Source organism: Balaenoptera borealis (genome assembly GCF_965194805.1).
Source record: "Balaenoptera borealis genome assembly, chromosome: 2".
In the NCBI taxonomy this organism is placed as follows: Eukaryota; Metazoa; Chordata; class Mammalia; order Artiodactyla; family Balaenopteridae; genus Balaenoptera; species Balaenoptera borealis.
The window spans coordinates 177,731,951-177,748,504 of NC_138867.1; the positions used below are offsets into that span (position 1 = coordinate 177,731,951).

Here is a 16,554-nt window from a genome sequence, read left to right on the forward strand (position 1 = left end):
GACACGCCCCTGAGGCTGGGCTCCGCCCCTGGTCCCGCCCGGCTTTGTACGGCGGCTCGCTGAGGGGCGGGGCCCAGCTGCGAAGAGGCCCCGCCCCTATACCGGTCCTGCTCCCCACCACTGGTCTCGCTTTGTGAGGCTCTGGGTTCTTGGGGAGGGCCGGAGTGAGGGGCGGGGACAGGACGTAGGGACACGCCCCAGCCTGTGGCTCCACCCCCAGCGCGCCCGGTGGAAAAGCAGTTTGAGCATGGACTTGGCCTCTGCACACCACCTGTGCCCCCTCTCCGAGCACTCAACCTCTCCTTCTCTCTTCCCCATCATCTCCAGCCGCTTCCCCCAGTGCCCTCCTCCTCCATCCTTGGCCCTTCGCTGTCTTCGCCCCCACAAAAAAATTCTTGGACCTCTATTTTAGCCCCTTCCCCCCCACCCCAACTCACTCTCCCTTCCCGCAATGATGGCTGATCAGTGAATCCAGCAGATCAGGGTCTAGTGCCCCTTTCCATACACGGATACACACACCCATCTTCCCTGCAAGTCCCCCCTCCACTGCGCCAGGGCCCCGTTCTCCTCTTTGGTGGCTTCCAAAGGTGCTTGCGGCCGCCCACCATCTCCAGCTGCCACTCTTCCCGGGACCTGCTTTTTTTTTTTTTTTAAGGCCCCACCGTGCCGCATGCGGGATCTTAGTTCCTCGACCAGGGATCTAACACGTGCCCCCTGCATTGGGAAGGAGGAGTCTTAACCACTAGTCCGGCGGAGAAGTCCCTGGACCTGCTCATTTACTACTCATTCTCCTCAAGCATTCCATCATTCCACCTCCTGTACTCACCAATGCAAGGACTTTAGCAGAGACCCCACATGGCACTGCCCCCCTCCCTACACCCCCATGGGCCTCCCCATACACCACCCTGACTGCATGCAGTTGAGGGGTACTGCCCCCTCCCCCCCACCCTGCAATCAGTGATTGGACCCCAGAGGGCCTGGGCTTGAAGGATTACACTCCATAGAGGCCTTGGGAACAGCTCCAAACATTATAATTAATAACTTAGGCATGCCAGCAGGGCACATAGAATATAACCCCCAGGTACCCTATGCTCCAAAAACCCAAGTCAGGTGTGGCATGGGACGAAGGAAAGCGGAGGGGTGTGTGGAGAGTTCAGACTTCATAATGGCCCAGCTGAGGGATCCTAACAGCTCCTTCCGTGGTGGTCTGAAAAGCTGGCAATCCAGAGAGGCTTCCTGCTTTCTGTCCAGCCTCCAGGCTGATGCTTGCATCCCCTCTCCCACTCCTGCTCCTCTGCGAGGAAGGTCCCAAGGCCAGGGGGTCCCCTTCATTTCCTCTGTTCACTGCCCTGAGGAAGCAGCAGCCAGAAGTCCCCAAAGTAGCTGGAGGGAACTGAGACCCTACAAAGCCCAGCCAGCGCAAGGGGGAGGGCTGAACGGAGGGCACGCAGATAGAGGGAAGGGCTCCCCTAGCAGGCCCGGAATGTGCTGAATTCTGGGGGCTCGGGTGAGGATGACGTGGAGGTGGGCCTCTTCCGGGTCCCAGAGTTGCCAGGTGTCACAGCAGAGCCTGAAGGAGCATCCTGGGTGGCTGCGTCTTCTTCTGAAGTCATTTTCTTTGTCCGTGGAGGAAAAATAGAGAACCGGGTGATTTGGGGTTTCAGGATCTCGGGTTGCCCCATGTTCTGAACCCGAGACTCCCCCAGTCCATCGGGTCTCACCTCACCCCACACACACACAGCTTCAGCGCCCTGATCCTGCCTTCCTCTCTGCTGAATAGGGAACCAGACAGCCTGGGATCGAATAACAGCTCCCCCTCTTCCTAGGGGTGTGATCGCCCCCTTTGTGCCTCAATTTCCTTTGTGCACTTTTGTACAATGGGGGAGAATGCCAACACCCCCACCCCGAGGTGGCTACGACTCATAAATATGAACACTGTATGGCATAATTTCTGTGTAAAATCCAGAATAGGCAAATCCATCAAAGCGACAGAAAGTAGAATGGTGGGTGCCAGGGCCTGCAGTGGGGGTGAAACAGGGAGTTGGTGTTTAATAGGGACAGAGTTTTTTTTTTTCTGGCCACACCGTGCGGCTTGTGGAATCTTAGTTCCCCGACCAGGGATTGAACCCAGGCCACTGCAGTGAAAGTTCTGAGTCTTAACCACTGGACCGCCAGGGAAGTCCCAGGACAGGATTTGTTTTGCAAGATAAAGTTCTGGGGATGATGGTGGTGATGGTTGTACAACCATATGAATACACTTAATGCCACAGAACTGTACACTGAAAAATGACTAAAATGGTAAATTTTATGTATATTTTACAATGATTTTTTTTTAAAAAACTAGCAAAGATCACTAGAATTTACTGTTAAGGAAAAGAAGCATCATGCCTAACAGTGTGGTTAGCATGCTGTCATTTGTGTTAAAAAGAGTGAGGATATAGACTTGCTATTTTTGCCTTTGCTTGTATGCGCAGGAAGCTCCTAAATGGTGATTTACCTGTACGTCTGTGTGCAGAGGGGGAGACCAGGGGTGGAGAGGGATTAAGAAAGAGAAGAGAATTTTACTATGTATATAATTTGTACATTTGGATGTATTTCATAGTCAAACAATTTTTTAACTAAAAAAATATATTTTTAAAGTCACCAGGACTAAGATACTGAGAAATAAGTTATTTTTCTCCTTCCTTTTCTTTGTTTTCCACCGTTTCATTTTAAATGCCTTAAAAAAAAAAAAAAGGGTGGGGGTGCGGGGGAGGCAGTAATCACCAGGCTAGTGCCTTGAGCGGTGTGACTTCTCACAGAAGGTTTCAGAACTTGCCCCGCCTGCCAGGCTTTTCTTAACAGCTCAGGATTTGTTCCCTGAGCTGAGATCTCAGAGGGCTGGACAGGCCGGTGCCAAGCCCCTTCCTTCCCACCATCTGTATACCAGTGACTGGGGACCAGTCTCCATCTGCTCTGTGGCAGCACTGGGTGAGGTGACCTGTCTCCTGTCTCTCCAGAACTCCGCCACGCCTCCTTCTCCCTCGGCCCACTCATCCACTCCAAAATCAGTGCCGTGTTTCCCATCCCCTGAATCTACCTGACCTGCATCTGTTCGCTTCTTCCACCTCCGCTGCCAACACACTGGACCAAACTACCCGCCACGTCTGCCGCCTGAACCATTGCCGGGTCCCCCAGCTCCTGTCCGTCCACGGTCCCCACAGTCTATCCTGCCCGCAGCCGCCAGAGGGCGCCCGTGAGCACATAGATCAGGTCAAGTCCCACCTCTGCTCTGAACTTTTCATGGCTCACCCTTCACTTGGGGTCAAAGTCAAAGTCAAAGTTCCGCGCGGCTCCCCTCTCTACTCCTCACTCCGCTGCACCCCTACTGGGCCGTGCCAAGAACGTGTCCTGAGCCTGGATCAGTCCTCCGCAGCTACCTCCTGCTTGTCGCTAATCTCAGAGACCTCCCGGATCTCCCATCTAAGTGAGCTTCTTGGTCACTCCCACCCCACGTGGCATTGTCTGTCTCCCCCTGTAGAATTAAGAAGCTCTGAGGGATGAAGGGCCTCATCTTGTTCTTGTCCAGATGCCCAGGAAGGCTATGTTGAACCCATCCAATCCTCCCCCCACCCCCCTCCCCACCATGGTGCCCCAAACAGACTGACTCCACCCCAGGCTCCCTGACTGAAGTCCCAAAGCGTCCACTTACACAAATGGAACTTCTGAGGCTGCCTCAAGGGGGACCACCTGCACCCCAGACCTGTACCCCTCTCTGCATGGAGAAGAGCTAGCTGGACATTTTCTTTTCTTTTTTCTTTTTTTTTTTTTGGCCGGGCCATGCCACACAGCATGTGGGATCTTAGTTTTTCCCACCAGGGATCAAACCCGGGCCCCCTGCAGTGGAAGTGTGGAGTCCCAACCACTGGACCACCAGGGAATTCCCCTAGCTGGACATTTTCTTTTTTTTTTTTGGACATTTTCTTGATCCATCATGTCCAGGGGTCAGATATCTCTAATTTAGTAAACTAATAATAATAATAAGTACCTCAAGGCCATCACAAGATGCAGCTGTGTAGAGGAGTCCCATAGACCTGGGTTCAAATCCCAGCCAGGACACTGTGTGATCTGGGGGAGCAACACCCCTTGCTAAGCAGGGGGTGGGGAGTGGGGGTGGGAATGGGGGTTGAGACCCTCCCCCTTGAAAGGGAGACGCATGTCTGGGACAGCTAAGCTGAAGTTCCTGAAACTGAACACAAAAGTAGGCTTTTCTTTATACCAGGAGCGAACCACAGTGTGCACCAGATTGTCACAAGGCTCCATGACCCCAAAGAAGCCACCAGGTCACCCTGAGTCCCTTGTCACCATTCTGAGTGCAAAGGCAGTGCTGACAACCAGGGGCCTGCCCACTGCCCCACGAAGGCCTGGACAACGTGCCTACCTCCAATCCCCTGGAATTTTCCAGTGCCAGCTCTCGGCTCACAAACAATCCCTGCTCAGTGATTCTGGGCTTTTCCCAGACCCCAGAAGCTCAGGGACAAACAGGTCAACCCAGCCTGGTGGTAGCCCCAACCTTCCCATGGTCAGGACAGTCAGCAGTAAATCGGGACCGAGAAACAGGATGACTTACGGAGATGGTAAACAGGTAGTTATCGAAGGACATGTCTGCAACAGAAAGACAAGAAGACCAGGATGGGGGCCGGTTCAGATTTCCTGCTCACCGCCCTCCCCAGGCCCTCCCCACAAGCCCACAGGCCCCAAGTCAACCATGAGGAAGGGCATAAGGTCCATCACCCCTCATCCTCTTTGCCCCCTTCCAGCCCATTCTACAGGGTGAACTGCACACAGCTACAAATTGAACTGTGTCCCTCTACGGCTTAGAACCCTCCCTCAGGGACCTCTGGCTGCCCTCCGGGAAAATGGTGCCTCGTCTCCACTCCCACTTTCCAGAACACCTCTCAGCTCCTCCCCCACCCTGGGTTGCCCGCTCTTCACCCAGCTACTCCCTGCTCCCCCCTATAGGTCTCTGATTCAACACCACCTCCTGTGGGGACGACCCTCCTAGCCCAGACAGGGTCCGGCCCGCCATGGGCTGTTTCCCCACTGGAGTATGGGCTTGTGGACAGAAACCGCCTCTGTCTTGGTTATCCTGGGAGCCCCCAGACCTCAGCACATACTCGGGGTGCTCAATAAATACGTGAGACAGTGAAAGAAGTACAGAGAATGGAGTTTTCTCTGCTTGGAGCCCCTTCCTGGGCATCGCACTTCACAGGCTGGCTCCCTCTCCCCACCCCCAGTGGAAGCCAGCAGAACAGCACATTCTGGACCACAAGTGGGGCTCCATTTAAGGACGGTGCCAGGCACTGTGAAAGCCGGGTGCCCTGATGGTGGACAAGACAGATGCAGTTCCCCACCCTCTTGGAGCTGATGGTCCAGTGGTGGAGGCGAGTGTCACACACCCAAGCACGCAATGATTACTTAATTGTGTTTCTACTGAGGGCTAAGAGGAACGACAGGGCACTGGGGGCATGTAAGTAGAAAGAGTAGATCCTGCCTAGGAAGTCAGGGAAGGCTTCCAGAAGGAGGCGACCTTTAGACTGAGACCACAGGGAGGAAAAGCATTCTAGGCAGAGGGCAGAATGCGTGAAAGGCATGAGGATGGGGCAAGGAGAGGTAAGAGGTGAAAGCTGTTCACACCAAAAAAAAAAAAAAAAAAAAAATAGGTGAACCTGGTCAGGAAACGGCAGGGGATGGGGGAGAAAGAGGGGAGCGTGTGTTCTCAACTCTAAGGGAAGTGAGCAGCTGTAGAAGGGGTTCAGTAGCGAGTAGTGAGACCCAATGGCATTTTGAGACAGTGACACTGCCCCGGTGAGGGGCAGGAACTGGGAGGCACAGACCTGTGGTGGCGAAGTCAACCTGGGCCCAGCAGGATTCTCGCTCCCTGCAGAGGGTTTCAGGAGAAAGTGATGACTTGTCTCAGGCAGGAGGCTCGTTCCGGGTAGCCCTGGTCAAACTTGGCCCTTCCTCCCCACCCCACCTCCGCATCCTCCCTGAATCCCCTCAGATGGAAATTGTCTCGCAGGAGCCCCACAGCCAGGTGAAGTCAGGATTCCATCACCGGGGCTACTGCTAGTTCTCTGCCACTAGGCAGCACGGTGTCCACCCCTCTCTCAGAGGGGAGAAACCGAGGCTGGAGCCAGTAGATTCTGATGCCCAGGAACCAGGGCCACTGTCTACAGGCTACAAGTTGGGCACTGCACAACCCCAGGGGGCACCACTTGCCTCTCCCACAATCGTGGATTTCTAGAATGACTACTTAGCAAATTTTGGCAACTGGCCGTAAAGGGATGCGAGGAAGCCTCAGCCTCCTCATCTGTAAAATGGGGCCACTCCTAGTGCCTGCTTCCAGCGCTGCCATGAGGATCACGTGAGCTCAGGGTCCAGAGTCCCGCAGCACAATGCTGGGCACGCTGTAGGCGCTTCCTGAATAGCACCTGTTTCTATTAAGCCAGCCTCCCACCAGAAGACGCTGTTTGGGGTGGAGCCCTGGAAGGACCCTTCTTCCCCTAGAACCCGGCCAGCTATCAGAGTCTTTAATGGCCATCAGGAACTCCTGCCTTGGGACTGAGTTTTCTTTCCCCAAAACCACCCTCTGAGGGTCTCCAGGGATGGTCTCACCGTTTCTTCTGCAAGCTTTTTACTTTAACTGGGAGAGAAAAAAAAAGTGTTTGTTAGATTTTGGTCCTGGTTGCATCCTGGTTGCAAAAAGCCAAGAAACCAAAAGGTCCACATACATTTGTAGCCCAGCCTTCCCTTCTTTGCTGGCAAATTTCCCACTCAACAGGGGAGCTACTGAAGACACTTTTTTCCCCCCAATTTCATGATCAATGTATGTTGGTAAAAACTTCAAACAAGGTACGAGCATGTAAAATTGTTGGGTTTTTTTTTTTTTTAGTCCACACCACGTGGCTTGCGGGGTCTTAGTTCCCCGATCAGTGATCGAATCCGTGCCCCCTGCAGTGAAAGCACTGAGTCCAAACCACTGGACCACCAGGGGATTACCGCTTTATTTTTTTTTTAAAGACTGAGTTCAGTGGTGCCAGGGGCTGTGGGAATGGGGAGTGGGGAGTCGGTGTTTAAAGGGGACAGTTACAGTTTGGGAAGATGAAAGAGTTCTGGAGATGAATGGTGGCGACGGTTGTACAACAAAGTGAATATACTTAATGCTGCTGAACTGGACACTTAAAAAGGGTTAAAATGAAAAAAATTAAAAATTTAAAAGTTTAAAAATAATTTAAAAAAAAAAAGGAATTCCCAGGCGATCTACTTTCACTGCCAAGGGCCCGGGTTTGATCCCTGGTTGGGGAACTAAGATCCCACGAGCTGCGCAGCGTGGCCAAAAAAATTAAAAAATAATAATTTTTTAAAAAGGGTTAAAATGGTAAATTTTACGTCATGTATATTTTACAACAATTTATATATGTATATATATATATACACATATACGTGTATATATACATATATAAATTGCCCCTGCCCACCACCATCATCGAAATTCTGGAGGGTTCTTCACTGCTAAACCTCTGTAGTAAGGACTCCCAACCGTGCTCCTAAAAATGGGTGTGAGTGGGAGTGCATATACAAGTTCCGGTGGGCCATGATTTCTCTGCCTGCCGTTACCTTTCCTGATGACCAAGGCAATGGTCACCAGCCCAGCGAGGAGGAGGAAGGATCCAGCCAGGCTCAAGGAGAGTGCCAGGATCCAGGTGGGCGCTAGAGGAAGATGGGAAAAGAGAGATTGGGCAGGTCATGGAACTGTGGGGTTGCAGGGAGAAGGTGGGACTCCTGTCATCCCTCCATTTGTTTTGGATGTTGCTAGACCCTGGGGACCTAGCAAACCTGTTTCTGGCCAATTAGCATATTCCCGCCTTCTGGCCAACCTGATTGGTTCAGGGAGGGGCATGTTGCCCAAGCTGAGCCAATGAAAGTAATTTCTGGACTTTGGCTAGACCACTGGGAAGAGAGGTTTACTCCTCAGGCCAGCGTTACAAAGCTGGTAGGATATACACCTGGGGCTCCAAGGTACAATTTTGACACCCTGAGAGGGAGGGCCTGCCTGAGAATAAGACACAGAAGAAAGCAGAGCTGAGAAGTGGCACATGATTCCTGACATTGGTGAGCACCTGGATCCAGCCATGCCTGAAGTCAGTACTGTTCAGTGAACCAACAAATCCCCTTTTGTCACTGAAGCCAATTTGAGTCAAGTTTTCGGTTACTTGTGGCCTGAAGAGTCCTGCTGGCTGGGTAACAGGGGGTCAGATAACATCCACTCCCAGTCACATGGTGGACCCTGAGGCCCACATAGAGGTCAGCCACAAAAGCATGAAGCCCCAGCTCCAGTTAATGTCTGCAAAAGATTCGGCTGCCCCTCCCTGGAGAGAGGGGGAAGCCAGCAGGAGATGCCCTGATCCCAGTGGAGGTCAGGAACTAGCCAGGAGGGGAGGAGAGGCACACACTTGGTGTTCTCAGTGTTAGCCCTTGTTCCTTCATTCACCTGGGGCAGGAGGGATGTCACCTCCCCACTCTGAGACCACAGGACCAAGGTGAGAGAAGGGGGCCTTTGACTGTGGAACTTGAGGCCGGGGAAGGACACAGAGACTGTTCTGTCATCACAGACTGTGGGCCTCTGCTGGCAACAAAGTTCTCTTTGCAGCAGGAAAGTTCTGACTGATGGTGAAGCAGAGGCTCCACCCAGAGGCTCCTTCTTCACTCCGGCTTCTTGATCCAGAACCCAGGCCCAGCCCCCTCTCTTGGAAAGACTAGAGGAAGACATCAGCCCTCCCAGGGCTTCTGTCTCACTCAGACGAAAAGCCAGGGTCCTTGCTGCAGCCACAAGACCCTGCACAATCCTCGTTGCCTCCCCCCTGCCCTCATCTCCCCCAACTTTCCCCCTTGCTCACTATGCTTCAGCCGTATGGGGCGCCTCGATGTCCCTCAAACACACCAGGCACGCTCCAGCCTCAGGGCCTTTGCACAGCCTGCTTCCTCTGCCTGGAACACTCCTGCCCCTGACACTCACGTGGCTGGCTCTTCATCCTTCAGGTCTTTGCTCAAACGTTTCCTCCTCAGAGAGGCCTTCCTTGGCCACTCTCCTCTCTATTTAAAATGACACGCTTGGGAATTCCCTGGCAGTCCAGTGGTTAGGACTTGGCGCTTTCACTGCCAGGGCTATATTTCATCCCTTCACCAGGCTATATTTCATCCCTGCCACTTTCTTTGTCCCCTGTTGGCAGACTGAATGTTTACCAAACTCCTTATTTATCGTCTGTCCCCATCCCTCAGAATGTCAACTGTGAGACGTCAGGGACTTTGTTTCATTCACTGCTGAACCTGCAGTGCCAAGGACAGTGCCTGGTACATAGCAGGTGCTCAAGGGAGGGTGGAGGAGAGCATGCAGGTTTAACGCCTGGATTTCAGGGAGGGTGAACGCATGCCAGGTTTAACGCTCTGCCACCTGCTGGCTGGGTGACCTGGGCCAGTCTCTTCATCTCTTGTGCCTCAGTTTCCTTATCTGGAAAATGGGGAGAATGGCTGTACCCATTGCATGGGGTGACTGTGAGGACTAAACAAGGAAAAGTGAGAAAGTCTGGCAAGTTGGAAGAGGTGGCTCGTCCTGTGATGACTTCCAGGTGGAGGGAACAGCACCTACAAAGGTTCCGTGGTGAGAAAATGGAGCCCGGGGCAGTGAGGAATGATGGGAGGGCCTTACCTGGGAAGGAGACGTGCATGGGCTCACTGAGGTTCGACAGTTGAGGCTGCCTGTGCTCGCCGAGCACGCCATACTGGCAGCAGAATGGTCCCCCTGGAACCTCCCTGCTGCCACCACTCAGGTTGAAGATGACCTCGAGCTGGTCCGCGGGGGCCTGCAGGAGCTGCACCACCTCCTCCCCTTGATACAGTGTGAAATTCGCCCCCGGGAAATTCCTGGGGGCCATGCATGAGATGTGGATGGGGTCCTCCCGGCTGCTGGGATGTGGGGGCACCAGCATGATGGATGGCGCTGGGATAGCCAAGGAGCCTGTGAAGCAAGATAGGGGAGGCTTGCTGGGTGGTTAGAGCAGAGGCCAGCCTGGCTGTGCAGCCTCGGGCAAGTGGCTCACCCTATCTGGGCCTTGGCTTTCATGTACAACTGGAAGCTAGTCATCCCTACCCTACTGTGATGTTGAAGGGGTAGAGTGCCCAGCACGTGGTGAGAGATCGCTGCATTTGAGTCATTTTATTATAATAGCCGTGGATGTTACACAGCAGGGCAATTATACTTGTATTACTTCGATCAACAGCATTGACTACGTGCCAGGCCCTGTTTAGGTGCTGGGGACAGAGCAGCGGACGAGATAGACAGATAGACGGACAGATAAGGTATGCCTGCCCCGGGGGGTTGACTTTCTCAGGGAGACAAGGGTGGTAGGGTAGCCACAGAGGGCTTCCATGGAGACACGGCACAGGAAGAACCGGGGGCGAGCATTCCAGGCAGAGGGACAGTCTGGGGCAAAGGCCACAGGCTGGAAGGGGTGTGGTGTGTTCAAGGAGCCTGGGTGGCAGGAGGGAGGGTGACCGAGGGGAGAAGGGGAGGGCAGAGGGGTTCTATCTTGTTTTCCAGGCTGTGGTGAAGAATATGATTTTGGGGCACGACTTCCTGCAGGAGGGACCAGTGTCTCCCCAGCCGCTCACAGGCTCCCGAGCAGAGCGCCTGGCTCAGGTGAGGTCGACACAAGCCTTCCGTTCTCTAGCTTCCCCGCCCCACCCTCTGACCCCCCAGCAGATCCTCCTGTTGCCCCAGCCCTGGAGGTAGGAGCCTGCAGAGGCCAAGCAGGGCTGAGTCATGGGGCGTGGGCACTGCTGTCTCTGGTGGGGTGGCATTTCTGATACCCTTGATGTGGGTGGGGATAATGAGACCCGACAAGAGAAATCCATGCTCCTGGGGCATTTCCAAGGCTCTGGGGGAAAATCGGTCAGGGCTCAGCTTCTCCAGCACCTGGTTTCTGCACACACACCCCCTCCCTGCCACCCCCCAGCAGAGGCAAGGTTGGGGAGGTGGAGGGAGCGGAGCAGGGGTGGCACAGGGGCACCAGGCTCACCGGCTGCAAAGAGCAGGACGGTCCAGGGCATCTCTCCTCCCGCGTTTGGCCAGGAAATCTGGCTGAGACCAGCGCGGCCCACGGCTCACTGCCAGCTCCTCCTGTGAGGCCAGAGCAAGGAAAGAAGAACCAGGACTGACTTGAGCTGAGTGTTTCCTCATTGGCAGGAAGTTGCACACACACACTTGGGCACTGAAAGGGACTCTCTCCCCTCCCCACCCCTTCCACGGACGCACATCAGACCCTGGCACCTCGCTGTTCCTTAGGGGCCAAGTTTCGGCACATGGGAGGGGGAAAATGAATGAGATGGTCCAGTGCGTGGTTTTTTTTGTTTTTGTTTTTTTTCCCCTGAGAACTCCTGGGCATGAGGAGGCATGAGGAACATGGGTTTTTTGGGAAACCCAGGCCCAAGTCACAAAATGTGGCCCAACCAGTGCTGAAGTTGAAACGTGGGGTGGAAGTTGGTAGGGCATGGTGGTTAGGGCTTGGCCTCTGTGACCTCAGGCAAGACAAGGTCCTTCTTGGAAGCCTCAGCTTGCTGCTCTGAAGAATGGGGCTAAGAGTAGTGGACACTAGCTCCAAAGAATTCATGTCATGAAGTGCAATGCCTAGTGTAGTGTGAGTGTTCCCAGTGTGAGGCCGCAGAGGAGAAAAGTCTCAGGAGCTTCACCAGCCAGGTGAAAGGAAACACTAGCTCCAGAACTGAGGAAATGACATTGTTTGCAGCATAAATTGCCTCCTGTTGATAGCCCAGAAAGGTCTGTCTTACCAGATTTGCTTTGGTCTCCAAACATTTCTGGTCAAGTCCAGCAGGTAGGTCCACCTGGAGGTTTACACCCAGGAAGGATGTAAGCATGTAGTTGCCAAATACTAAAGAGGGCCATTAGAGTGGACTTTTTTCTTTGGATACACAAAGCTCATTTCAACCTCAGGGCCTTTGCATGTGTTCCATCATCCCTGCCTGGAACACAATTCTATAGACCTGGTCAAATCCCACTTCTGCTTCAGGTCTCAGTTTAAATGCCATTTTGAGGAAATCTTTCCAGATTCCTCTGGACTTAGAAAAAATGCCTTTGCTGAATCCTGCCATAATACCTTGTAGTTTTCTTTGATTGCAACTAGCATGCTTGTATTTTCATGCTTGTCCATTTCATCTAACTTATCAAACTTATTGCTATAAGCCTGTTTATATTCCCTTGTTAGGCTTTTAATATCTGTGGGGTTTGTAGTGATGTCTCCTCTTTCATCCCTGATAATAGAAATTTGTGTTTTTTCTCTTTTTTTCTTGATTAGCTTTGCTAGGGGTTAATCAGTTTTATTAATCTTTTCCAAGTACCAACTTTTGGCTTTGTTGTTTTTCTCTATTTTCAGTTTTCTATTTCATTATTTTGTTCTTTCTTCCAGTTACCATGTGTTTACTTGGCTCTTCTTTTTTTTTTTTAATTTATTATTTATTTTTTTCGCTGCGTTGGGTCTTCGTTGCTGCACATGGGCTTTCTCTAGTTGCAGTGAGCGGGGGCTTCTCTTCATTGTGGTGCGCAGGCTTCTCATTGCAGTGGCTTCTCTTGCTGCGGAGCACGTGCTCTAGGCGCGCAGGCTTCAGTAGTTGTGGAGCGTGGGCTCAGTAGTTGTGGCTTGTGGGCTCTAGAGTGCAGGCTCAGTAGTTGTGGTGCACAGGCTTAGTTGCTCTGCAGCATGTGGGATCTTCCTGGACCAGGGCTCAAACCCGTGTCCCCTGCATTGGCAGATGGATTCTTAACCACTGCGCCACCAGGGAAGTCCCTGTAACCTGGAATTTTGAATTCAGAAATAGCCACACATACCTGTGTTGGTGAGCTGACACACAGATTATGCCCTTAAGAGACAGGACTGAGGAGTCATGGGCAGGGTGAAGGGAAAGCAATGACGGATGGTGACTCCCTGGGGTCAGGGAACTGTTAGCAGCCAGGCCTGAAGTTGCTGGGGAGAAAACAGTTCTGGAACTTGGAGAGAGCTGGAGTTACAGGCTTTGGTGGAAAGATGCAGACCAACAGGGTAGGAGCCAGGGAATAGATGCCTAGACCTTCCTTTCCTTCAGCCCTCAGATATCCTACCAGGGCTGAACCCAACTGGAAATAAGAGGAAAAGGAAGCCAAGTTGACCCGGTGTGTAGATATCAGCTCCCTGCCTCCCACTGCGAAGCAGTACAGGGAATGGTAGAGAACAGCTCTGGTGGGGCAAAGAAACACTGCCCAGCACATGGTCTTGTAATCTTTTGGTTATAATTTCAGGGGATCCCTGACCTCCAGAAGCCAGTCTGCCAACTCCCCATGGTCATAAGAACCCCAGGCTAAGATTCTAGGCCAACATTACAAACGGAAGAGGGACTCTGTATGATGTGGCCTCTGCCAAAGGCTCCCATCTCTTCTCTGGCTACTCCTCTCACCCACCCCACCCTCATCTCCCTTCTGCCTCTTGAACTCTCTTGAGAGCCTTTGACCTCAGAGCACTGTTTTTGTCTGCTTGCCTCTTCTCCCTTCTATTTCAAACCTGAGCTTCAAGGCCACCTTCTTGGGGAAGCTCTCCGACTCCATCCAGGTGAAATGAGCCACCCCACCCACACACCTAGCATTTACTTCTCAGCGCCTCCGACTACCTGAAATCATTTAGTGGAGCAGCACTGGGAATGACAGCTCCACGAGGACGTCGTCTGTGTTATTCACAGTGTCACTCAGTAAATTTTGTTGAATACTTGGGGAGGGGGAGGGTTTCGTTTAATTGAGGGAAACAAGAATCACCCATTCACCCCAGACAACAGTGAAAATGGCAGAGCTGGTAGCTCCATGGGCCTCCACCTCCACCAAAACATCGACCAATTGAGCAAAAGTGGTAAGAATCAACTTTATCCAAACTCTGGAAAACAGCTAAATGTTTATGCCAACCAAGGAAATGCTGAATCAAGAAGAGGCAACTTGATCATGGCAGGAAAGCTTTTTGTGGTGTTTTCCCTGCTCTTCCTCATCTCCTGCCCCAGCACAGTGGAGGACTTGAAGACAGCAGCCTGTGTCTTCAAGTGAAGTATAGGGCCCTGGTCCCCAGTTTCTAAGGGAGCAGAGCAGCCCTCGTTCTCACAGTATTGTGTGTGTCTGTTCTAAGATGTCTGGGGGTTACCTGAAGGACTGCCTCAAGGTGCTTGTCTGTTTAACTCAGAACACATTCTTGTAAAACACTGTAAGGCAAAGGAAGAACCCACAGTTCTCTGGGGCACAAGATTACAAGTGACATACCAAAAGCTGGGAGGAAAAGCTGGGGTGAGAGTTTCTTTGGGTAATTAAGGCATTCAAAAGCACCCATACACACTGGGGAACTTAGAAAGCAATGTGAATGCCCAGGGCAGGACAAATGGTCAGAAAAGACCTAAGAAGACCTTACTCTTTCATCTCTGGCTGATTTCTAGGCTTGGTGCAAACAGGAAGAGAAGACTAAGGCAGAGTTATAAACACCCAGGTGAAGTATTGATGTGCCCCAGCAGAGACTGGCAAAGAGTGGGAGAGGTTTTTCATTGTTTTTCTTTCTTCCTTTTTCACTCTATAATATATGAATCAACACCACCCCAATTTTAAAATGGACAAAAGACTTGAACAAACATTTTTCCAAAGAAGATATACAAGTGGCCAATGAGCGCATGAAAGGATGCTCAATATCATTAGGAAAATGCAAATCAAAACCACTATGAGCTTTCGGGAGTTCCCTGGTGGCCTAGTGGTTAGGATTCCGGGCTTTCCCTGTTGTGGCCAGGGTTCAATTCCTGGTCGGGGAACTGAGATCCCACAAGCTGTGCGGCACGGCCAAAAAACCCAAAAAAACAAAACCACTATGAGCTTTCAGCGACTGTGAAGCTGAGGAGATCCTAGGGCCGGGAGAAGGATGTCAGATATCACTGTCCTCCCAGCTCTAAGGCCCTCCCCCGATGCCCCTCAATAAAATGGCTTGACCCCCTAAAAAGAGACAAACAAACCACTATGAGATACCACTTCACATCCATTAGGAGGGATATACTAAAAATAAAATAGAAAATAACAAGTGTTGATGAGGATGTGGAAAAATTGGGACCCTCGTACATGGTTGGTGGGAATGTAAAATGGTGCAGCCACCGTGGGAAAGTTCGGCAGTCCCTCAAATAGTTAAGCATAGAATTACCATATGACCCAGCAATTTCACTCCTAGGAATACACTGCAAAGAACTGAAGGCAGATACTCAAATACACATGTTCTTAGCAGCACTACTCACAACAGCCAAAAGGTGGAAACAACCCAAGTGTCCAATAGATACCCACACAATGGAATACTACTCAGCTATAAAAAGGAATTAAATACTGATATTAAGATGAACATTAAAAACATGCTAAGTGAAAGAAGCCAGGCACAAATGGTCACACATCCCATTTCTATGAAATATCCAGAATTGCCAATTCCATAGAGGAAGATTGGTTGCCAGAAGCTGGGGTGAGGGGGGAATGAGGAATAATTGCTTAATGGGTTCAGGGTTTCCTTCTAGGCTGGTGAAATGTTTTGGAAGTGTGTAGAAGTAGTGGCTGCACAACATTGTGAATATACTAAATGTCACTCCACTGGGTTGTTCACTTAAAATTATTAATCTAATGCAATGTGAAATTCACCTCATTAAAAAAAAATCCTTAAAAAAATAAGTTAGCACTCATTCTCCACAACTACTTCAAAATGTCCAAGTAGTGAGTCTGAATAATAGAAAAACTTGGAACGAAAAGGAGTACGAAGGGTGACCATACATAAACTTTGACATTACAAAGTGTTACTTCCCCACGCTCTCCAAACGCCAGAAACAGTTGACAGTCACCAGCTGTATTCGAAGAGTAACTGCCACCACCTGCCAACCTCTCTCAGGCCTGTCTTGAAAGACTCAAAATTTCCATCTGAACATTTTTCTTATGTTTAGCTGGAATCACCGGAGTCCATTTCTCCAGTGACATCTTTGCTTATCTGCTTAGGTCGCCTCCAAATCCTCTAAGCCAGACTGAGGGAGAGGTTAATTGGCGGCATGCCCAAGGAAGGGCGATAAACCTGGAATATAACGGATAACATTTACTGAGGGCCTATGATATGTCATGCACTAAACAAGCACCTCACTTAATCTTCACAACAGCCCAATGAAGTAGGACTAGTATCACCCCCCCCCCTTTTCTTTAAATATTTATTTGGTTGCGCCAGGTCTTAGTTGCGGCAGGCGGGCTCCTTAGTTGCGGCACGTGAACTCTTAGTTGCAGCATGCATGTGGGATCTAGTTCCCTGACCAGGGATGGAACCCGGGCCCCCTGCACTGGGAGCGCCGAGTCTTAACCACTGAGCCACCAGGGAAGCCCCCTTACCCCTTTTATGGATGAGAAAAGTGAGGCCCAGCAGAGTGATGCCTCAAGTAAAG

General features: G+C 51.5%; 1 protein-coding gene across 1 annotated transcript; it reads right to left on the reverse strand.

Moving 5' to 3' along the window:
* Window positions 1–495: 495 nt before the first annotated feature.
* LOC309623360 (protein HIDE1) lies at window positions 496–11,905 on the reverse strand. The gene is made up of 8 exons (XM_082380242.1): window positions 11,887–11,905; window positions 11,118–11,218; window positions 9,749–10,057; window positions 7,660–7,752; window positions 6,658–6,685; window positions 5,877–5,920; window positions 4,610–4,644; window positions 496–1,616 (listed from the first exon to the last, which is right to left on the reverse strand). Exons 2-8 carry the CDS (start codon window positions 11,146–11,148, stop codon window positions 1,470–1,472), a joined length of 687 nt encoding a protein of 228 aa, XP_082236368.1. The 5' UTR covers window positions 11,149–11,218; window positions 11,887–11,905; the 3' UTR covers window positions 496–1,469.
* Between the last annotated feature and the right edge of the window lie 4,649 nt (window positions 11,906–16,554).